The sequence below is a fragment of the Schistocerca nitens genome, chromosome 3 (genome assembly GCF_023898315.1).
Source record: "Schistocerca nitens isolate TAMUIC-IGC-003100 chromosome 3, iqSchNite1.1, whole genome shotgun sequence".
Taxonomy (NCBI): domain Eukaryota; kingdom Metazoa; phylum Arthropoda; class Insecta; order Orthoptera; family Acrididae; genus Schistocerca; species Schistocerca nitens.
The window spans coordinates 448,945,427-448,970,236 of NC_064616.1; the positions used below are offsets into that span (position 1 = coordinate 448,945,427).

A 24,810-nucleotide genomic window follows, 5' to 3' on the forward strand; every position below is an offset into this window, starting at 1 on the left:
ACAAAGGGCCGGGCATCAGATCCCCTTCGCAACTACCATGCCTTGCGCCTTCGTCTGTCTGTTCGTGAGGGTGTTGTTCTTCTGGCCACGGATGGCGCATCTCCACGGGTTGTGGTGCCAGCCTCTCTTCGCAAAGATGTTCTCAAACTATTGCATGAAGGCCATTGGGGGATTTCTCGGACTAAGTCCCTGGCCCGCAGGCATGTTTATTGGCCCGGTATTGATTCGGACATCGCCCACATGGTTGCTGCGTGTGGTCAGTGTGCTCAACAACTGGCTGCACCCCGTACAATGCCCTCTCCGTGGCCTGATCCGGCGCAGCTGTGGGAACGGGTGCACGCTGACTTTGCCGGCCCCTTCCTCGGCACTTATTGGCTACTGTTGATTGATGCCTCCTCGAAGTTTCCATTTGTTGCTCGACGTCCGTCGCCCACCACTGCGACGACGACGCTGGCTTTGTCCAAAATCTTTGCGCTAGAAGGTCTTCGATCCACGATTGTCATGGACAATGGCCCTCAGTTCTCTTCGCAGGCCTTCCGTGATTTTTGTACTGGACAAGGGATTCATCATGTTACAGCACTGCCCTTCCATCCGCAATCGAATGGGGAGGTCGAGCGCCTTGTCCGCACTTTCAAAAGCCAGATGAAAAAATTCCTTAGTGATTTTTCCACAGATGACGCTCTGTTGCAATTTCTGAGTTCTTATCGGTTCACGCCTCTGGGTGATCGCAGCCCTGCTGAACTCCTGCATGGCCGCCAACCACGCACTCTACTGCACCTGCTTCACCCTGTCAGGCCTTGTACTGTGTCCCCTAGTGCGGGAAAATACTCGGTGGGCGCCGACATGTAGGTACGAGGGTATGGATCTCGCCCTAAATGGATTCCAGGGGTGGTCCAGGCTCTTCGCGGCCGCCGGCTTTGTGAAATACGTACGGACGACGGCATGGTTGTTCGCCATTACGACCAGATGCGCCCACGAGTGGTGGCCACGCCGGTGCCACCGCCCCTTCTTTCGCCTCCACCAGCCCGAGACGCCAGTCCTGTCGCTGCTGCTGATCTTCCGTGCGTGTTGCTGCAGCCGACGTCACTACCGCTTCCGAGTACGCCGGAACCGGCCCCAGTCGTGACGCCGCCTTCTCCAGGACCCATCTCGCTGGAGCACACCCCCAGGTCCACGACGCCTATGGATGCTGCTCCGGAGTTTTCACCCATCATCTCGTCCAGGAGGCACGTTCCACGCGCAAGCTTCCGTCCTGGACATTTTCGACCATACTCTCGTGTTTCTCCGCGGGATCTTCTCGGGGCCTCACAAGAGGCCATGGATGTCTCCGCACTGTCCGTGTCTCCAAGGAAGTGAGTGTTTTTTTTCAAAGGGGGGAAAAGTGTTGTGACAGTGCCACGAGATTTAAAAGTGCCGCTACGTCAGTACGCGAACACGGCGATAGAGGCACTCCGCAGCTCGACCGAGCGCGGGAGCGCCACCTGGCTATGAACGGCGCCAGCCGCATGTCACGACACGGAGTCGAATGACAGATACAGAGTTAGTAGCATGTAACCCGCGAGTGTTTCTACTTTTGTATATCCACGCAATTTATTAGTGATTAAAGGTTATAACACTATTAGCCGGTTTAACCAGACTATCCGTGTGTTGATTCTCCTGGATCCCGACATGGTCCGAGGTCCAGATGAAGGTCACTAAGGGGAAGGTAACACTGGTCGAGACCTTGCAAACTGCTCAAGTAATCGCTGCAGATGAGAAAGGGCCCACTGGTGCAGGAATAGACATGTTCAAGAGCACAAGAAATGGTTACCAACTTGCAGTGAAAACACTACAGCCATCTGGCAAGGAGTGCAGTTCGGTATGTCCCGTATGAGTACAAGCAAAGCCCACATGACCAGCAACCATTAATCCATCAGTATAGACTACTTCTGCACCCCAGGATGTGCCAAGGATGGATGAAAATTGGCAGTGGAGAGTCTCTGGAGGAACCAAGGCTTTTGGACAGTGAGATATGTCAGCCACAGCCGAGGGGTGCACCATCGAGGTGTATTTGAGTGGGCCCAGATGACAGTTGGAAGAGGAAACCACTAGAGTTCAAAGAGGAGGGATCAGTTGTGGATTGTGGTCATAATCCCTGATCTGGGCCACCATTGCGGGAGATGGATTTCCATGTTTGGAAAGAGGAGATGGTAGTTTGTATGCATAGGGCAGCTGTGATAATGTGTAGCATAACTGACAAGCTGTTCTTGGCACCTGACCTGCAATTGAGGGACCCCAGCTGTCAAGAGTAAGTTGTTTACGGGGCTAGTTGAAAGGCTCCTGTTGCAAGTCGAACCCTGCAGTAGTGTATCGGATCCAATACCTGCACTGCTGACGGTGATGCCAAACCATACCCCATATTCCCACGGTAAACATGGGATTGTATCAGGGATCTGTAAAGCTGCTCTGGTTGTGGGTGAATGGTACAACATCGACAGAATTGCATGCCACAAGTCTTAGCAACTGAAAACCAAAAGCCAGGGGTGAGGGCCCATGCCTGTGCCTTTCATATGGAGCCTTGCAGTCGATGTTCAGTGACACCCACACTAGAGGACCAATAGTAGAGGCAAAAGTTGTCAGCATACAAGGAAGGTGATCCTAAGGACCCCACAGCTGCAGCTAGACCATTGATGACAACTAGAAAGAGAATGTACAGCCCTGCAGGACCTCATTCTCTTGGATATGGGGGGTACTATGGGAGGCACTAACTCAAACCCAGAAAGTACAGTGCAACAAAGTTCTGGATAAAAAGCAGGAGTGGACCCCAGAGACCTCACTCATATAAGGTAGCAAGGATTGATGTCATAAGCCTTTTGCAGATCAAAGAAGATAGCTGTTGTAATAAGGCTTTTGCAGGTTAAAGAAGATGGCTATAAGGTGTTGATGTCGAGCAAAAGCTGTTCGGATGGTAAACACCAAGTAAACCAGAATATCAGTAGTGGAATGGCTTTGGTGAAAACCACACTGTGACAGAGATAGAAGACCCTGCGACTCAAGGACCCAACATAGGCATCACTATCACCATGCATTTAGGCAACTTACAGAGAACATTGATGGGACTAATTGGGTGATAACTTTCCTTCTCTAGAGGTGCTTACCTAGTTTCAGTTCTGGGACAATGATGCTTTCTCACCACTGTAATGGGAACTCGCCCTCATTCCAGATAAAGGTCAAGATGGCAAGCATATGATGCTGACAGTCCACTGATAGATGCTTGATCATTTTGTTGTGGATGCAGTCCAACCCTGGGGCTCTATTGGGGCAGTGGGGTAGACAATGGCGAATTCCCACTCACTGAATGGGGTATAATATGGCTCCAGGTGGTGAATAGTGAAAGATAATTGCTTTCACTCCATCTGCTTTTTTAGGCCACCTGAGGTAGGTTGATAATTCTCAGACACAGAGGCTCAAGCATAATGCAAAGCTAAATGTTTGGCGATGGCTTCTGGGCCAGTGTAGACAGTGACTTCAGGTAATACCAGATATACCTGCAGGTGCCTCGTACTTGTAGAAATGTTCAATCTTCAACCAAACCCACAAAGGGGAGGTACGTGAGCTAATGGTTGAAATATATTGTTCCCAGCATTTTTGTTTTTGTCATTTTATTAGATGGTGGCCATTTAAAGACACCGAGTTTTCCATCAATGGGAGTCGCTTATGGTGCTGGAAAGCCCATCTATGGTCTCTAATTGTGATTTCTGATGACCACTGCGGTACTGTCCCGTTGGGGCAGACCCGAGGAACAGGATCGCCAAATCGGCTGCTGAATGAATGGCTGTGGTTGTTTTCTGGACTGCCTCATTGATATCTTCACACAGTGGTGAGCCAAGGGTGACAGCAGAAGTGAAAGCACATAGTCAACACTGTTGAGAGCCCATCTGGGCAGGCAGCAATGGGAATGATGCTAGTGATGCCAAGGGAGGGACAGGAAAATCGGAAAGAGGTCACTACCACATAGGTCATCATAGACCACCCAGTGGATGGATGGGAGAAGACGATGGCTACAAATAGAAAGGTCAATGGCTGAGAAAATTCTGTGCCCCACAATGAAGTGTGTGGAGGGTACCAATTTTCAAGAGGCAAAGGCCAAGTTGTGCCAGTAAGTTTTCGGGGAGCTGAGAAACCAATGTAAACAGTACGTACTGAGACACTTCAGCATAGTGAAAAGATAAACACTGAGGATGGTAATATCCTGAACTGTTCTTACCTGAACAGCCAGAAGCTCCAAATGTGTATAAAGAGAGACAAGTTCACTACATAGAGTGTCCAGAATATATGTGCAAATTCCACCCAATGCCCTGTCATAAGTAGCATGACTCTTATAACCTCCCATGTACCCACGAAGGGCCTGGGTCTGCATTGCTGGAAACCATGTCTCCTGAAGGGCAATGCAGAAAGCAGGGAAAGTGCTTAAAAGATGATGTAGCTCATCCAGGTGGTAGAAAAAACTGCTACAATTCCACTGGAGAATAAAGTTGTCCATGTATTGTGAGGCCATGAAGGGACTGAGAAGGTAGGTTACACTCTAGGGTCACCTGCTGCCACTTAAGTTCTGGGTTCCACTATGTGGTGCAAACTGGGGCTCAGGGCCCACCAGAATCTCTGCTTCAGCCACACAAGTAGAACAGGTGGAATCTGCTCACATGGGGGCCACCGGAATGTCCTTCTTGGAAGACTTTTTCATATTTTTCCTCTCCTTAGAGGATTTTGTTGATCACGAGGGTTTCTCTGTATCAGTTTCAGATAAAGGTGATGATTGCAAAGCACTGTGACTAGCAGCCTGTGGCTCCTTCAGCCACTGGCTGGCGTCCGGTTGTAGACTGGTGGAAACCTTGGAAGGAAGGGTCCTGAGGGACCCCTTCCTTGCAACAGAAGCTGCAATAAAGTGATTTATCTCCAGCTGGGAGGCGGGGATTAATGTCCCTGGTGGCTAGGAAGCCATCAATCCCAAATGAGGTGTGGGGGAAGCAGCAAGAAGGGAGCTCCCAACCATCAGAGGGCAGGCATGGTTGAGCAGCCCTGATGGCCCACTGTAGGTGGTGTAACAGACAAGAGTACTGTTGCCAAATGGAGTGACATCATCATAGCTTAGCATACAACACCGTTTTACATGCTGGGTGCAACCACTTGTACTTATTTTTGGCCTCTCGATAAGTTAGTGGCTTCAGAGTCTTGTATACTTGTATTTTCTTCTCTTTCTGGAAAACAGTACAATCGGGTGAGCTGGGAGAATGGTGCTTTCCACAGCTGACACTAGTCCATAAAATCTACAGATGGGGCTGGTATTGCACAGCGAAGACATGTGTATGAATTTTTAATGTTTCAAGCACTGCATGGGGGAGGGGGGGGGGGGGACACGGTTTCACATTGCATTGGTATACACACACAGTAACACAGATAAATCATTGTGTAATATTGTAAGCCTATAAGGAATTCCTAACTATCTCATCAGTGTTTTCAGGAACCTATATCTACTCTCGAGTTTCTATATAAGAACAGAAGGTGGGACCACCATTTTCTTTAGCATTCTGACAGGTGTCAGACAAGAATGTATTTTGTCACCATTACTTTTTATATTTGTCATAGATTTCACAATGTGAAAAACTGTGGACAACTCCAATATGGACATACATGTGACTGAGCAGTTCTGGCTTAGAGATCTTGATTTTGCTGATGAAGTTGTTCTTCTGGCAAAAAAACCATAAACTTTACAATTAATGATTAAAAAGCTAGCTGGAATGGCCAGTTCCATAGGGTTAAAATGGTGATAAAGCAAAAACAATGTGCATAAAAAGCAGAAATGTATCTACTCAAATTATAATGCAAGATGTTGACTAATTTCTGTACCTCTGCTATCTTATCTGTAATAATGGGAATGTAGATGTAGACAGCAGCAGCAGAACTGGGAAAGCTTTTGCAGTTTTCCAACCAATGTGATTCATATGGCAATTAGATTTTATGTCCACAAAGCTTCAGCTGGAGCCGTATATTATCCTACTGATGGCCGTAAATGTATGTGAGGCATGGGAAATGCAAGCAAAAGCAGCACACAAGCCCAATGTTTTACACCAATGATGGTCAAGACGAATTTTGAAGATCAGTAATGGTTAACATGTTTCGAATAATGAAGTGCTGAGAAGTAGTAGCCTACAGAAAATCGTTGCTGAAAGAAGAGTGAGGCATGTTTTATGGATGAAAGATGAAAGAATCTCCAAATCAGCACTGTTGTTGAAACCAATGGATGGATACAGAAGTAGAGGAAGAACTCTTAACACCTAGAAAAGAGCTTTTGCAAAGGACCTTCAATGCATGGGCATGAACTGTGAGGAGGCAGCTGACTGAGTTCACTGGAAGAAACATGACACCCAGTATGCTACCTACCAACTAAGTCTAAATAAGTCTACCATTGTCCACTATTGACTTAACAGGGGACTAGTTTATTGTTATTCACCAGCAATTATAAATAAAATGAAATAATTCTCAAAACAAAATGGTGAAAGCAGAATATGCTGTTCCTGGTTATGCACAGACAAGTAGAAGAAAAAGAAGCCGAAAATATAATTGAGAAGCAAGAAAGAAAGCAGGACCAACTCTTCAGTTACAAAACAGATTTTTTTCCCCCATGACAGACGGAATACTGGTGCCCTTCCCACAATCAAATCATGATATCTTACTTCAATAATGATATGTTTGGCACTGTGTCATTCAGATTTCCAAAAATGTATTCTCAATATGCAGTATGTAATTGCTCAGACACATGTAGAAGTCACATTTCCAGAGACTGAACCATCAGTCACAACAGTCAGGTTCCACTAATGAATTGGGAATAAGCACTGATATTGGCTACAAGGTGATGCCCACTAGGAGAACAGAAAACTTTGCAGACAATTTTGCGCTATGTAGAACCTGCTGTGGTGCCATATGGTACCTTCATACACTACTACATTTCTCAGTACACATTTCTTGCATAGCACCAAGTGTACTAAAGCCATCAGACATGCATAGACCTCAGACAATCATACTTCACTGAATGTATTTAAACTGTTCCAGTTCTTTCAATGCCACAGCTGATTCATACCAGAGTTAAGGATGAGTTCCACTCTCTCACAGTTACGTAGTGGTAGACAAGACTGTTGTAGTGTCAAATACTTTGAGCTCCAGAATCCTCATTAAATGCACTACAACATGTCATTTCTAGAATCTGCTGGAGAAATACAAGAATGAGGAACTTTAGGGCTTATAATTTATCAAATGACAAGAAAAACATTTAATAATTGCTACATGCGATGGCTAAATAATTTGTTGGTTGCATTACTTCACTACTGCTTTCCTACTGCCTTGTGTGTGGGCAAAAGACTTTTCACATTTTTTTAAAATGTTAATCATTTAGTGCCAATTAGTAGAACTGACATTTCTTGGAACTAATGTAAGAACAATTTCTTTTATTATTTCTTGGTTGGAAATTAGAGGGTGTGAATTAATAATTACTCTATTTTACAACTGACCAAACGTAACAATGTAAGAGAGGTATTTTGTTAGAAGAAAATGAACTGGAGTTGTATTAAGAGACCAAAATATAATTCCTTAACTATCATTGAATGGAATACATATCACATCAGGTGTTAATATTTGTAAGGAATTTGCTTACCATTTAACTTAGAGCCTTACTCAGTTTTTGTTCAGTAGTACAATACATTTACATTGAAGATCTAGCTACATTACTAACTTCATACATTTATGTACTTGTCCATTAGTTACTGCATAACTTGTTTAACTCTATCAATATCTGAATAAATTTTACTTACCCTTCTCTGTTCTGTTGTTATTGCACATCTTCATTAACTTTCTGAAACAAATGTGTACACTTGTGTTGTGAAGATAGTTTCCACGTGTAATTATGGCTTCTTGCATTTCATTTCTTCTAATGTCTGCATCTTTACATCTACAAAAATCTTTCAAAGCATTCTGCATAGATGACCAGTAATTTACTAGCTCCATTGCTGCATTCACAGTCAGTGGATAGAGTACAGAACTTATAACAACAGGAAGGGAGATATCAGTGGGGAGAAACTGAGACAATGAATGTGAAGTATCTTCAGAGTTTCTATCACTCACAAGAAAATCTAGAGTTTTTCCTATTGCAGAGGCAAAAATAACAAAACCAGCTGAGCTATTACGTGAAGCTTCTTGTGATTCTTCAGTTTTGAGCATTGGGCAATGGGACTGGGCTACTGCTAACATGCTAACTGAATGTTCCTGGCTTGATCCAAGTGTTAAGAGCATATCTATGATGACAATAGCTGTCTCACAGTCTGCACACTGAAGGGCTGCACTGGACTGAAGATTTCCAACTGAAAACACACGAAGAAGTGAAAATGAATAAATAAATAAATAAATAAATAAAACAAGCATGTGAGTTGAATACAAAATGACAAATGAGTAACAAGCATAGATTTACTATTTCCCTAATAATTTTGAAATACAAGAAAAAACTTCTACAACAGGCTATTCAGAATGAAATCTTGGATGTTCAACACATTTCAGGATGAGTGAGGTCCACCTCAACTGTATTAGAACGTAGCAAGTCTGTGAAGTTTTACACAGTTTGTGACAGTTTTGCATCAACATTGCATGTTTGCTCAGCCTGTTATCTTATATCTATAGTTGCTTATGCAATCAATAATATATATAAACATGGTGCAATGGCACATCACAATTTTCTGTAACTCTCATCTTTATATATTTCACATAGATGGACAAAAAAGGAACTACTCTATTTCAGTAATACTTTTATAGCCTCAACAGCTACAACTAGGTGACAAAAACAGTGCAGCTTCTTTAGTGAGTTCAGGGAGTACCCCGGGCAGTACAAATTGATAATATTTTTCAAAGTCACTATGATATCACTATTAGTGTTAAATTTATAAAATAAATGTTGAGTGCCATACCAAGTGAGGTAGCTAATACACCCCAGCCCGGTACTCTTTGTACTGAGCGACATGGGCAGGCCATCTGCCACAGGTGCTGTGCACTGTCTGATTCACACCACTCCACTGCATTACTGATTCAGCACTATAGCCACCATACTGATGGCATTACCTTGCCAGCTGCCACCACTGCCTGAGAGAAAACTCCACTTGCTATCTGTCTGCCAGGCTGCTGCTGGCACCAGCATGCTTCACCAGATGAGGCCAGCCTACGTCATGGAGGGCATTGGCTGCCTTATTTTACAATCTAGTTCCATAGGACTTCTCAGTAGCAACTTCACTGCTGTAGCTTGTTACAAAATAAAGTGATTTTTTGAAGAAATACTCTTTCCATGCCCAATCACTACCTCAGAGCACACCATTGCAGCTACTTCCACAGTGGTGAATTGCAGACATCCTGATCTATCACAGTCAGCCTCGCCACCCACCACAGCACTCACTCACCCCAGCTGCTACAATATGGATTATATATGGTGTTCACTCAAGAATCTCTCACAGATAGCTGTCTAAGCAGTTGGGAATACTGACAACAGCCTTTCAGTACATTTACTATCTTATGAAGTTTGTTATTAGCAATCACAGTCTCAAAACAACATTCATAAATTCATTATTTGAAAGAGAAATGATATATGCTATCATTCAACCACCACCGATAGATGTAAAGAATTTAATGGATAATAAAACTAATTTCAAGCACAAATTGAGATCATATCTGCTTGACAACTCTTATTCCAAATTTCCCGATGTACAGTAAAAAAATAAAAACTCATAGGAATTCATACAAATGGTCATCATGTAGTCATATTTTCCACTAAGAAGACATACTACAATCGTAAAACTGACATGTTCCATATCATAGCAGGAGAACGCATTTATGATCCACAGAAAATGCACATAACTTAACTGCACAACACTACACTCATTCAATAACCATCATTTTGATTTGCAGCTCCTTGTATTGGCCGTGTTTGCGGTTAAAATTGTTGGATGTGAGGCCTGCCAGTTATTCAAAACACCGTTTTTCTCAGTACCCAAATACGTTTCGGCACCACTGTGCCATCATCAGTGGGTTTTCGTTTTTATTTATTCTGTAATGTGAACATTTCTGTTAAATGATTATAAAATTATGTGTGCATTTTTAGTTCAAACAACAGATCGTTTCTTTTACATTTGGTGTTCACGAAATTTCTGGATCACTTGTGTGTTAATTACTACAGGTAGCATGTCATCTGCAACCAAACGATGTTGATGAGAAATTTTTTTTGCTGGGAGTTAACCTATCTTCTAAAATGTAATTTAGTTTTTCGTGATGTTTTCATGGCTATATTTGTTTTTACTTATGTTTTCGTGTGGCAAGTACTTCCATTCTCCGCATAATGCTGAGGTGTTCACCAGAACTGGTGAACAAATGAACACTGACTGGGCTGGAACACATAACAAACCACAATCACACTGTGTTCTGGTGAAAAGTGTTTTACTACGTTATTTGTGAAAAATATTTGTTATAGTTATGTGTGCATCACAACATCTCAGCATTACGTGGAGAATGGAAGTACCTGTTACACGAAAACATAAGTAAAAACAAACACAGTCGCGAAAACATCGCAAAATACTGAATTACATTCTAGAAGGTAGGTTGACTTCCAACAAAAAAAAAAAATTTCTCATCAACATCGTTTGGTTGCAGATGACAAGCTACCCGTAATAATTAACCCATAAGTGATCCAGAAAATTTATGCACACCAAATGTAAAGGTATTTACAAAAAGAAACAATCTGTTGTTTGAGGCAAAATTGCACATAATTTTATAATCATTTAACAAAAATGTTCACATTACAGAATAAATAAAAACGAAAACCCACTGATGATGGCACAGTGGTGCTGAAACATGTTTGGTTACTTAGAAAAATAGTGTTTTGCATAACTGGCGGACCTCACATCCAACTCATTCAATAAGTTTACACCACACCAGAGTGATCAAATGAAATAACATATGTGTTCAAAAACTCTGACAACTGTGTCTTTGATTGACACATATCAATCAGTTTATTTACAAGTAATTAAATCATGTAATACATACACAACTCAACTTGCAATATCCACCAAGATAATTACACAAGGTCTTGATAAATTCCACAAATTGAAATGCTTATTAGATAGTGCCTGAATACAGCTTGTCAAAACTGGTTACAGCATTACAAATATCTTACATGATCTTCCCATATATGCTACTGCACTGGGTTGTGGCTTTCTTTCTGTATTGGTTATGATGATCTGTTCACTATTTCACTTTCTGCTGCCTTCACTTTTTCATCTCTTAAAGTTACCCATTTGACTTTAACAGTATTCCTTTCCCCTTTTCTGGTCAACAATTGCCTAATACTCTCTCTGAAACTCTTAACAACCACTGGTTCCTTGAACTTATCCAGATCCCATCTCCTTAATTTCCTAACTTTTTGCAATGTCTTCATTTTTAATCTGCAATTCATAACCAATAAACTGTGATCAGAATCCACATTTGTCCCTAGAAATGTCTTCCACAATCTGTGTCATACCTTTATACACTCCTGGAAATGGAAAAAAGAACACATTGACACCGGTGTGTCAGACCCACCATACTTGCTCCGGACACTGCGAGAGGGCTGTACAAGCAATGATCACACGCACGGCACAGCGGACACACCAGGAACCGCGGTGTTGGCCGTCGAATGGCGCTAGCTGCGCAGCATTTGTGCACCGCCGCCGTCAGTGTCAGCCAGTTTGCCGTGGCATACGGAGCTCCATCGCAGTCTTTAACACTGGTAGCATGCCGCGACAGCGTGGACGTGAACCGTATGTGCAGTTGACGGACTTTGAGCGAGGGCGTATAGTGGGCATGTGGGAGGCCGAGTGGATGTACCGCCGAATTGCTCAACATGTGGGGCGTGAGGTCTCCACAGTACATCGATGTTGTCGCCAGTGGTCGGCGGAAGGTGCACGTGCCCGTCGACCTGGGAACGGACCGCAGCGACGCACGGATGCACGCCAAGACCGTAGGATCCTACGCAGTGCCGTAGGGGACCGCACCGCCACTTCCCAGCAAATTAGGGACACTGTTGCTCCTGGGGTATCGGTGAGGACCATTCGCAACCGTCTCCATGAAGCTGGGCTACGGTCCCGCACACCGTTAGGCCGTCTTCCGCTCACGCCCCAACATCGTGCAGCCCGCCTCCAGTGGTGTCACGACAGGCGTGAATGGAGGGACGAATGGAGACGTGTCATCTTCAGCGATGAGAGTCGCTTCTGCCTTGGTGCCAATGATGGTCGTATGCGTGTTTGGCGCCGTGCAGGTGAGCGCCACAATCAGGACTGCATACGACCGAGGCACACAGGGCCAACACCCGGCATCATGGTGTGGGGAGCGATCTCCTACACTGGCCGTACACCACTGGTGATCATCGAGGGGACACTGAATAGTGCACGGTACATCCAAACCGTCATCGAACCCATCGTTCTACCATTCCTAGACCGGCAAGGGAACTTGCTGTTCCAACAGGACAATGCACGTCCGCATGTATCCCGTGCCACCCAACGTGCTCTAGAAGGTGTAAGTCAACTACCCTGGCCAGCAAGATCTCCGGATCTGTCCCCCATTGAGCATGTTTGGGACTGGATGAAGCGTCGTCTCACGCGGTCTGCACGTCCAGCACGAACGCTGGTCCAACTGAGGCGCCAGGTGGAAATGGCATGGCAAGCCGTTCCACAGGACTACATCCAGCATCTCTATGATCGTCTCCATGGGAGAATAGCAGCCTGCATTGCTGTGAAAGGTGGATATACACTGTACTAGTGCCGAGATTGTGCATGCTCTGTTGCCTGTGTCTATGTGCCTGTGGTTCTGTCAGTGTGATCATGTGATGTATCTGACCCCAGGAATGTGTCAATAAAGTTTCCCCTTCCTGGGACAATGAATTCACGGTGTTCTTATTTCAATTTCCAGGAGTGTATAATCAATCTGAAATCTCCCGGTGTCTCCAAGTCTCTTCCACATATACAACCTTCATTTATGATTCTAACACATAGTGCTAGCAAGGATTAAATTATACTCCATACAAAATTCTACCAGGTGTCTTCCTTTTTCATTTCTTTCCCCCAGTCCATATTCACCTACTATTTTTTCCTTCTCTTCATTTTCTTACTATTGAATTTCAGTCCACATCACAATTAAATTTTTGTCTCCCGTAACTATCTGAATACTTTCTTTTATCTCATCACACATTTCTTCAATCTCTTCACCATCTGCAGAGATAGTTGGCATATAAACTTGTACTACTGCGGTAGGTGTGGGCTTCGTGTCTATCTTGTCTATGATACTGCATTATCTATGATGTTCATACAAGCCATTCATGACTTGCTGGTGCCAACTAATGTATCAGAAGTGCAAGCTGTAATGGGCAAGCTAACCTATTACATCTGTTTTATCCTGGATGCCACTTAGGTTGTGGCACCTCTAAATTAGTTGTGCTGCAGGGGTGTTCCATTCATTTGGTTGGCTGAATGACAGACAGCTTTCCAGTGGCTGAAAGACACACTACCGAGTGATCCGTATTTCATCCACTTCAACCCCAGCAAGTCTGTCATTCTTGCAGTATATGCCTCATTTTATGGCCTTGGTGTGGTGTTGTCACACTGAGTGTGCTCCAATGACAGGCCAATTACATTTGCATCAAAGACATTGACCAATGCCCAACACAACTACAGCCAACTTGAAGAGGAGAAATTGGATATCATTTACTGTGTCAGTCACTTCCATCAACAACTGTATGGCTGCCGATTTTCTCTGGTTATGGACCACAGACCATTTATGGCTTTGTTCGAGACCTCCCAGTCTGTCCCAGCACATACAGTGCAGAAGTTACAATGATGAGCTCTTCTGTTGTCCAATTGCCAGTACAAGTTAGCATATCGGCCCACTACCAAGTACTCCAACGCAGGCCTTCTGTCAAGGTTCCCTATTGCCTCCAATGCTGCATTTGTTTCCTCGAAGGACTCCTGCCATAACATTAATTCACAAGAAATCTGGCTTTTGGAAAGTTTCCAGTCACATTCTGCCATGTGGCGCAGGAGGCATCATCGGATCCTGCGTTGCAGATGGTGCTAGAGTTTATTCATTGTGGGTGGCCGTGGAGTCTGAAGGAGATCTGTCACCTGGTGGTTCATTGCTACTTTGTTCATCAGCGTGTCATCTCTGTACAGAGGGACATAATCTTGAAGCATGCTGAAATGCGCAATGAGAGAGTCTTGGTCCAACAGTCCTGCCAGTGGGAAGTTCCTCAGTTGTGGCACCAAGGACATTGGAGTATTGTCTGTATGAAGCAGTTGGCAAGGCGCCATTGTACATGGCCAGGAATGGATGCACAAATAAAGAGCATGACTACGTAGTGTGCAAATTATCAATCTGCTCCCCACAGCAGTACATTGAATGGTCATGTTATGACACACCTTGGCAACGTATGCACATAGATTTTGCTGGGCCACACTGGAACATATGCTGGTTAATGGTTGTCTATGCATACAGCACGTTTTCCTTCACCATTCCAATGAAATCTACCACATCAGTCAGAACGGCTCCATTTAAGACATCTACCACAGAGACCTTTTGTCCTTCCTTCCGAGTCACAGTTTCAGCCTCAACAACAAATGTTCTTTCACATGTTTAGCTGGGCTCATCAATGGGAATGGGATGTGATGTCTGAGATGTTGTCCTGTTCCACCTACACCATTCACAATCTGACAGTGTTGCACTGGCGGCATCAGAGACAGCTTCAGCCAATCCACTTGGGAGATCCTGCCACCCCCTTTTTGTTCACAGATCCAACATGCCAGTGTTACAGTTACAGATGTCACCTCTGGCAGCGCAGCCATCTCTGCAGTGGGAGATGCCCATGGACATTGACGTAGCGCAGCTATCAGCATCACAATCATGCTAGCAGCCCCTGATACAGCCAGCAACAGGGTTGCGCCTGGTCACCTGGCCAGATGCCCCGGAGGGCCAAGACGACGTCTCCGGCGGCCTGCCTTTTGCATTATTTGCCCCAGTGCCTACAGTCACCAACATACACCCTGTGGTTGATTTCCCAGTCGGCATTTCCAGCCATGTGCAGGGTGGATACCAGGTTGAGGCTGGGAGTTCAGCACTGACTGACTGAACTTCCAGCACCTAATTCTGCAGTTGCATCAGCACTCCCCCCCCCCACTTCCTCCATCATCATGTTGCACCTTCATACTTAACACCAGGGTGGAAGGGGGGGGAGGCATGTGGTGTCTTCCAGTAATGAGAGCAGCACAAGAAGTATTGACCACTGCAGAGATACCATCTACACACTTGTGTTTTCTAGTAACTGTAGTGAAGCCACAGTACAGCCATTCTGAACCTTTATCAATTTGTCACTCAGCAATTGTGGCTCATTTAGTGCAGTCTGCACCGCAAGTCCATGTGTGCAGTTTCATAGCTATAGTCGAGCCTGGCAAGCACAAATAAGTTTTGTTGTAATTAATAAAGTATTAGTTCTTCAGAGTGTTCTAATTAACCGTATTATTACTAGCAACCTCAGTGTCCAAGAAGTCTGACACAATGCTGAATATGTTCTCTTCCCCACTGCAAATAACTTAAGCTAACTTAACACCCCCCCCCCCCCCCCCATGCACCACGGACCTTGGCGTTGGTGGGGAGGCTTGCGTGCCTCAATGATACAGATAGCCATACTGCAGGTGCAACCACAACGGAGGGGTATCTGTTGAGAGGCCAGACAAACGTGTGGTTCCTGAAGAGGGGCAGCAGCCTTTTCAGTAGTTGCAGGGGCAACAGTCTGGATGATTGACTGATCTGGCCTTGTAACACTAACCAAAATAGCCTTGATGTTCTGGTACTGCGAACGGCTGAAAGCAAGGGGAAACTACAGCTGTAATTTTTCCCGAGGGCATGCAACTTTACTGTATGGTTAAATGATGATGGCGTCCTCTTGGGTAAAATATTCTGGAGGTAAAATATCCCCATTCAGATCTCCGGGTAGGGACTACTCAGGAGGACATTGTTATCAGGAGAAAGAAAACTGGCGTTCTACGGATCAGAGCGTGGAATGTCAGATCCCTTAATCGGGCAGGTAGGTTAGAAAATTTAAAAAGGGAAATGGATAGGTTGAAGTTAGATATAGTGGGAATTAGTGAAGTTCGGTGGCAGGAGGAACAAGACTTTTGGTCAGGTGAATACAGGGTTATAAATACAAAATCAAATACGGGTAATGCAGGAGTAGGTTTAATAATGAATAAAAAAATAGGAGTATGGGTAATCTATTAGAAACAGCATAGTGAACGCATTATTGTGGCCAAGATAGACACAAAGCTCACGCCTACTACAGTAATACAAGTTTATATGCCAACTAGCTCTGCAGATGATGAAGAAATTGATGAAATGTATGAGGAGATAAAAGAAATTATTCAAATAGTGAAGGGAGACGAAAATTTAATAGTCATGGGTGACTGGAATTCAAGCGTAGGAAAAGGGAGAGAAGGAAACATAGTAGGTGAATATGGATTGGGGCTAAGAAATGAAAGAGGAAGCCGTCTGGTAGAATTTTGTGCAGAGCATAACTTAATCATAGCTAACACTTGGTTTAAGAATCATGAAAGAAGGTTGTATACATTGAAGAACCCTGGAGATACTAAAAGGTATCAGATAGATTATATAATGGTAAGACGGAGATTTAGGAACCAGGTTTTAAATTGTAAGACATTTCCAGGGGCAGAGTCCACATCCAGATTAGGAAATGAGACACTTAAAGTAGTGAAGGAGTTTTGCTATTTGGGGAGCAAAATAACTGATGATGGTCGAAGTAGAGAGGATATAAAATGTAGACTGGCAATGGCAAGGAAAGTGTTTCTGAAGAAGAGAAATTTGTTAACATCGAGTGTAGATTTAAGTGTCAGGAAGTCGTTTCTGAAAGTATTTGTATGGAGTGTAGCCATGTATGGAAGTGAAACGTGGACGGTAAAAAAAAAAAATAGTTTGGACAAGACGAGAATAGAAGCTTTTGCAATGTGGTGCTACAGAAGAATGCTGAAGATTAGATGGGTAGATCACATAACTAATGAGGAGGTATTGAATAGAATTGGGGAGAAGAGGAGTTTGTGGCACAACTTGACTAGAAGAAGGGATCGGTTGGTAGGACATGTTCTGAGACATCGAGGGATCACCAAGTTAGTATTGGAGGGCAGCGTGGAGGGTAAAAATCATAGAGGGAGACCAAGAGATGAATACACTAAACAGATTCAGAAGGATGTAGGCTGCAGTAGGTACTGGGAGATGAAGAAGCTTGCACAGGATAGAGTACCATGGAGAGCTGCATCAAACCAGTCTCAGGACTGAAGACCCCAACAACAACAACTTAACACACCTTGCTTGTAATTTTATTAACAGCATAATTATGATAACCAACAGTTTGCTTGCTTTAGCCATTTCACATTTTCAAAGACAATGCATCTTTTGTAACTACATTATTAATGACTTATTATCACTCTGTGAGATCATAATTATCATCCCTGATATATTTTATATAATTATTTTGCAACTGTAATTTCTAAATATTCACTTACTGTCACAGCTGACAAATGATGATGTAGTCTGGTGTAAGCACTGTCACATGTTTCCTGGCTATTGTGCATAATTATGTTGCTAACTTTTGTTCAGTTCTACTTTTCAATTTTTTGGATTAATTCTGTGCTCTTTAACACGAGATCTGTACTTCAGGTTTTTTCATTGGTTGTAACAACTGTGATCGGGGAGGGTGAGGTGCCTACTTTATTCATTAACCTGCGGTAGCTTTAGCTCGATTTCTTGTTTTGTTTAACTGCAGACAGCCTGAAGATGTTCAACAAATCAAACTGGCCATAACACAATACATGTGTAATTATAAAGCTGATGTGGTTTTTATTAATCATTAAATTTTATGTGTAGTACTGCACAGTATGCAATTTATAAAATTCTGTATATTTTTACACTATGACCTCTGGTAAGGATTCTTATACTTCCTATATAATCTATAATATGGAATGTAGTTATTAATGTATTTATCAAAATTAAACGCAAATGAAAGAAACATAAGGTATTTATGATTACCTGAAACAGCTTTGCTGAGGTCTTCTATAACAGGTGGTGACACCTTTGAAAGAAAATGTTCCACTTCGCAGGTCACAGCTGTTGTATGAATGTTGGCACCTGCAGTTTCTTTTATCGACTAGAAATCACAAAACAAAACACTGTAAGGCACCTTATATTAATGTAACTCTCAGCATATATCAATTTCTTTTTTAGATATGTAAATTTAAGTAGTTATTATTTGCCATCAGTTTGCATCCCTACTCTATTGAGTGCACTCATATGTTCCTGTCATTTATAATACATGAAATACAATGTAAAATACGAGACTGAAACAAAAAGCTAGGGAGAAAGAGATTGTCATAACCCGTTACCAAAATGACCATGTATCTTCATTACATGTGAACTGCATCAACTAAGGCATAAATGGAAAACAAAGAATGTGATTCAGTAACTATAGATTATGGTGCACATGGTTTAACTGAAAACTAATGAATATTATGGATAAACTATGTACTGATGAAAATGATGAATTTTTTGTTTCGGGAAGACATTATTTTATGGCCATAAGAACAACAGAGTCAATCTTTAATAAAGAATATCATCATCCCAAACAACAACAGAAACCTCATAATGATAGTGCATGATATTAATAAGCATGTGAAATGCATCAGATTTTAACTGCACTTGTTGTCTCTTAAATGTGTGTTGCAAGAATTGTCAACATGAAACAGAGAATACAAAAACAAGCAGGAACTGACTGTGAATATTCCCACATTTAGCTAATTATAATCATGTCCAGGAACTTTGTTGCCACTTCATTCTTTGGATATTATCTGTCTGTTTCTGCTAAAATTACAGTTCAGCATGTTATCCTTATATCACAGAGAAATCATGGCTTGCAGGTAGAGATGGACCACTTATACAATATCTGCTCACATTTAGTTCGACTAGTAGGTCTTGTATCTTGTAGCACACACGTAACTGTTATGGACAGCAAAGCCTGATGTCTTGCTTCGAGTGTAGTTTGTATCAACTGAAAATTATTTCTTATTCTACAAATCACACTCGGAGACATTGCACAAGAGACAGCATTAAAACACAGAATTATGGATGAAGAAATAATGGGTAATAAATGAAGGTAACTGAGAAATATACAGAAATAAAATGTCAGAGTGGAAAGAAGGAAGAACAGGGAAAAATTTCAGAGGTTCAGCATGAATGTAATAACTAAGGACAACATTACTAGCATTACTTTTCACATTTAGTTTTTTCTGAATTTAATACACTTAGCTACCATGTAAAGTAATAAAAGACAACAAGGAAAAACAAATCAGATGGCATGGGACATGTGGGTGAAGATATGGTTGGTCATAGTGATCAGGAAGGAGGCTGTAAGTTTGGTGTCAGTCAGGCATTTGGAAAGATAGTGTCCAGTGGCAGCAAGGCCATGGGCATTGGGATCTTAGTGCAGAGAGAGAGATGGCATCAACAGTGATGAGCAGGGTGCCGGATGATAAAAGAACAGGAACTGTGTAGAGTTGGTAAAGCAAATGATTAGCATCTTTTGTAGAGGAGTGCAAGTTATGTGTAGTAGGTTGAAAGTGTTGGTCCACAAGGGCAGAGATTCTCTCTGTGGGGATGCAGTGACCAGTTACAATGGGGTATCTTTGCTGGTTGGGCTTATGTACTTCGTGAAGCATGTAAGAGTGTTGCAAATGTTGGGAGTGATGAGGGATATAGACTCAGGGAAGAGGTTTTTGGACACACCTAAGGATTTGATGACAGACTGGAGATCCTGCTGGACTGCTGGATTACTTGGTGGAGGCTGTCAGACAGATACCTATAACCCTTGCCACAGGTACCCCATTCCAATGGAATCACTGTGGTAAGGCTTATTGGTATGGGTCTGACAGCCAGTAGAACGCTCCACCAAGTAATCCTTGCAGTGTTTCACTGGAGTTTTTTCTGTGAATGATGGGGGATGATGGTGATGCAAGATTTAATGTTAGGAAATTCTGGAAAGTTAACAGGGTACAATTGGGGGTGGGGGGGGGGGAGGGGGGAGTGGGAGTGGGTCAAGGATAGAGGAGTAAATTGAGTAAGGCAGGATTCAGTATTGGTTTTAGATTTTGATTGGTAAGATTTGTGGCAAAAAGGGGTTTCCACTCTAGGGACTGGGAGAAGGTGAGAAGGACTTGAACAAGCCCAACAAGATTGAATTTGGCAGTGGGGCAAAAGGTGAGGCCTTTGCAAAGGACTGATTCTTCTGTGGGCCTGAGGCTTTTGGAGGACAGGTTCATTACTGTGTCAAAAGTCTTTTTAGGCTCTGGGTTCTATAGTATGGTGGAAGGAAGTTTCTAAGGCTGTGGCAAATGTAGTACGTTGGCAAGGCAGGCTTTGGTGACTATCATGGGATACTCTTGTAGTGGTGGTGGATAGTGGTAGTCCAAGTCATTGTTCAACCATTGCTAGTCCCTGTCCTTCAACTACCTGCCTCCTTTCCTGCTCCCACTCCAGCACTATATTGCCTTGTATTCCAACAACACACCCACTAGTCTCTCTCTTCCCTCCCCCCTCCCCCTACTTCTCACCTTTTCTGCTTCCCCACCCCCTCAAACTACCTGACTGAATCTGACAGCCCTATCCTGTCTCCATCACATCCTGGCATACTCTCATAAGAAGCACTACACCTTCCTCCACCCCTAGCTCACTAACAGTCCCCCTCCCTGCCTCAGTCTCCTACTTACCGCCACCACCCAGATTGCTTTTCCTGTCAGGCACAGTTTGCTTGCAGTCTGGCTTCAGTGGCCACAGATAGTGGTCATGGTTATGGTCATGGTCTTGGTCATTTGTGTGTGTGTGTGTGTGTGTGTGTGTGAGAGAGAGAGAGAGAGAGAGAGAGAGTTGTGCCTGCAGGAATATGTGTGTGTGTTTTTTATGTTAGAAGAAGGCCTTTTGGTCAAAAGCTCACATATATAGCAGTCTTTTTATTGTGTCTGTCTACCACTCAATATATAATCTATATGGTGATCAGCAATCCATTATTTTTATAATATTGTCATTGGTATTTTATCTGTGTTGTAATCCTATACAGTGAGCATGCATAACTGAACAGTGTATGCCCCCACGACTGGTCTGAAAAGGCTACCTCAAAATGGCACAAACAGTGCAGCAACTGCTGTGTCATATGCCAACAGCCACATATAAGCCATCGCAGTGGACCCTTGGTCATTCTAATGTTTTTCTGACTATGGAAAACTTCACTGTTAGACTGTGCCTCAATGTAACCTCTGATATGTGTATTTGTACATGGCCACATCATTCAGTGTATCTGTATCCCCCCCCCCTCCCCTTTTTTTACAATGGTTGCATGTTACCCAATGTTATGGGCATATGGCCTGCTTATGTTGAACAAAGCAATAAGGGCATACTGGGAGAGGAACACGCGGCCGCTGTTGTGACACTGATTGCTGTTGCTGATTAGTATGGTGCTGCCCCATGTGATGTGGAGAATGTGCTTGCAAAGCCGCTATGTCATCTTCCCCCAATGAGCTAACGATGGCAGCTGAAGTGGAGAAGCAACATTGGCTACTTCATACTAAGCTTCTACCCAATTTCCTGCTTCCATAGATACTTCAAAAGACTGGGAAATGTTCAAAACCTCTATGAGGGAGGGATTTACACACTGTACAGTGTGTTATGAACTTCTCTATCAGGGTCCAAGCGGATTATACCATCACGAACCTTCGAAACAGCATAGGAGTCCCAGTGAACTTCAGTAACAAACTAGCACCAACAGCTAAGCCTTTTGAAGTTTCACTGCCCAAGCTATGTACAACTGTTGTGGCTGCTTCTGACAACAGTAGAACTCAACACGAGCATCAATAACATGTGTACTTCTGCAATGATAATTAGGGAGCAACTGATACATTTCATAAGAAGAGAAACTGGCAGGTTCCTCCAGAGGAGCTAGCTGACACAAAAGACGATGAACATGAGGAGAAATCCATGACTGAAAGAAAGCCATATTGGGGTCAGCGACATTGAAAGCTTGGAAATGTTGCTACAGGCATGTTTTGTATGTGTCTCAGTCTTCCACATTATCACCATATGGAGGAAATTGTGGGGACTGCATCAATGGCGGTGAACCCTGACACATCCATGAAGCTGCCAATTTCTGTAGTGCCACAGACAGAGCCTGCTGCCAGTTGGTGAGAGCTCACTGCTGTTCAACAAGAGACCAAAGAATTTTTCCACCAACATGTTGGGCATAGTGAATCTTGAAAAGAAACATGCTGAGCAGAATACTGCACTCATGGCTAAAAATATTGTAGTGTTGCATAAAAACAATAATAAAATTTTTACCAACCAATTTTTAACTCATTTCCATGTAAGGGAAAATACAGTCATGCTGAATGACCTGGTAATAAGTAACAACACAGCAGTCAAAGGTTACATTAAGGCACAGTCTAACAGTGAAGTGTTCCATAATCACAAAAACATTAGAGTGAGCAAGGGCCCAGTGGGCCAGGTTATATACAGTTGTTTGCGCATGGCACAGCACTTGTGGCACCGTCTGTGCTGCTGTGAGACGGTCTCTTTAGGCTAGCCATGGAGGCATGTGTTGTTCAATAATGCACCTGAAATTTATAGGGTTACAACACTCTGAAATTTATTGGCAGCACCATTGTGACATAGTACAGGAAAACTAGCATTTTCTGTATATTCTATACACTTGAAGTAAGCTGTTTTAGAGATAAATACTACGTCAAGAATAATTAGAAGCTATAAATTCTTAGAGTCACTATTAGTGTATTTATTATTGAAAATAAGTGACACAGTTATTAACAACTGTTGTGATGCACATATGGGGGGAGGGAGGGAGGGAGGGAGGGAGGGAGGGGGTTGGGTTGTTTGGGGAAGACCAGACAGTGAGGTCATCGGTCTCATCGGATTGGGGAAGGACGGGGAAGGAAGTCAGTCATGCCCTTTCAAAGGAACCATCCCGGCATTTGCCTGGAGCATTTTAGGGAAATCACGGAAAACTTAAATCAGGATGGCCAGACGCAGGATTGAACCATTGTCCTCCCGAATGCGAGTCCAGTGTGCTAGCCACTGCGCCACTTCGACCGGTGGAGGGAGGGAGGGAGGGGGTGAGGGAGGGGGAGAGGGAGGGGGAGAGGGAGAGGGGGAGAGAGAGAGAGAGAGAGAGAGAGAGAGAGAGAGAGAGAGAGAGAGAGAGAGAGAGACTCACATTGATTCTTGAGCATCAATTAAATTATAATCTACTGCAACAACACAAAAAAGAATCAAGTGAGGAGAGCAATAATGTGAAAACCATACACTTTTCACCAAAGCTTTTCAAAGTATAATATTTTTTTGAGTAAGAACCATTTATTTGTGGCGAAAATTTCTACCAATTAAGCAATAGTTAAACCTTCTTTAGAGAGGTTTTCCAGTACAAATTGCCAATAGCAGCAATGAGGCAATAAGACCTTGTTAGAAGAGGGGTAATATTCTGAATGGTGTCCATTCTCACATCAAGTGTTCCTTTCTACTGAGTTACTGCAGGTTCAAAATTTATGTACAAAATTCCAACAACAGTAAAGCAAAACATAAATTATGACAAGACTCGTTATGCCAATAATGATACACAAAATGCAGTAACAATGGTAAAAAAAAGTTGAAACACAATATAAATTAAATTGGGTGGATGCTTTTATGGTTGACTGTGCCAAAAGTCCAAGTCCCAGAATAAATCATTAATATGCTAAAATTTCTGACTATCTCATAATAATAGGCAGTGACTTCACTCTGAAGGCCAGTGACAGGAAGAATTATGTATTCAATTATGGGAAAACAGACATTAAAATAAATGTCAAAAAACTTCTGAAGTGCACTACTACATAGTTATCTTAAACTGCACAAAGCTTATCCTGGAGGTAGCCCATTACAAAATTCAGGTAGCAGAAAGAAAGATATTGATGGTTACAAAGCAGCCTCAGTAGGGTTGATTAATGTGGTAGGAATAACTGTCAACAGAGATTGAGAAGCTTTTATTTTTAAACAGGACTAAAGCGACGTCAGGCCACTTAGATACTCAGCTATAAGTATTAGACACTATGAAAAGTACTGTAGAATAATTATGTGTTTGTCTATCCCAGTATTAATAAAAATATGCTGACAGGAATACCAAGATCCACTGGGATTGAACAACAACAGAAGGAAGTTGGCTATACAGGAGGAGACGCAGCACAGATTCAAAAGTTGTCACAGCACAACAGAAAAAACAAGTTTCAAAGGAAATGCAAAGTCAAGAAGAGCAACAGAAAAAGTTTCTAGTTAAACTGAGAGCATAATTATATCTGAAGACCTACTGAAAAAAATTCATTAAAATTTATTCATTTTCCCTGAGAATGGGTTTGACAAAAGCAGGTGGATTTTGTGCCTTACAGGCATTTTTAGAATTATTATATAATACAATTTTCACAGTTTTCATTCCTGCCTGCTTCTTCTTTAAAAAAAAAATAGCAAAACCTCTACAGCAGTCACAGTGGGGTTGTGAGAGTAGTCAATGGAGAATTGTGCAGGAAAATATGACATGACTTGTGAGTATTCTGGCACAATTTCTGTATTATATTGTACATA

The 24,810-nt window shown here is 42.9% G+C and overlaps 1 protein-coding gene across 1 annotated transcript in view; it reads right to left on the reverse strand.

The window, feature by feature from the left end:
• The window catches only part of LOC126249271 (zinc finger FYVE domain-containing protein 26), a 393,885-nt gene that overhangs the window by 220,275 nt on the left and 148,800 nt on the right, over nt 1-24,810 (reverse strand). The window contains exons 15-16 of the mRNA XM_049950925.1: nt 18,181-18,298; nt 7,845-8,390 (exon numbers count right to left, since the gene is read on the reverse strand). Coding sequence (XP_049806882.1) covers nt 7,845-8,390; nt 18,181-18,298 — 664 coding nt within the window. The remainder of the gene's footprint in view (nt 1-7,844; nt 8,391-18,180; nt 18,299-24,810) is intronic.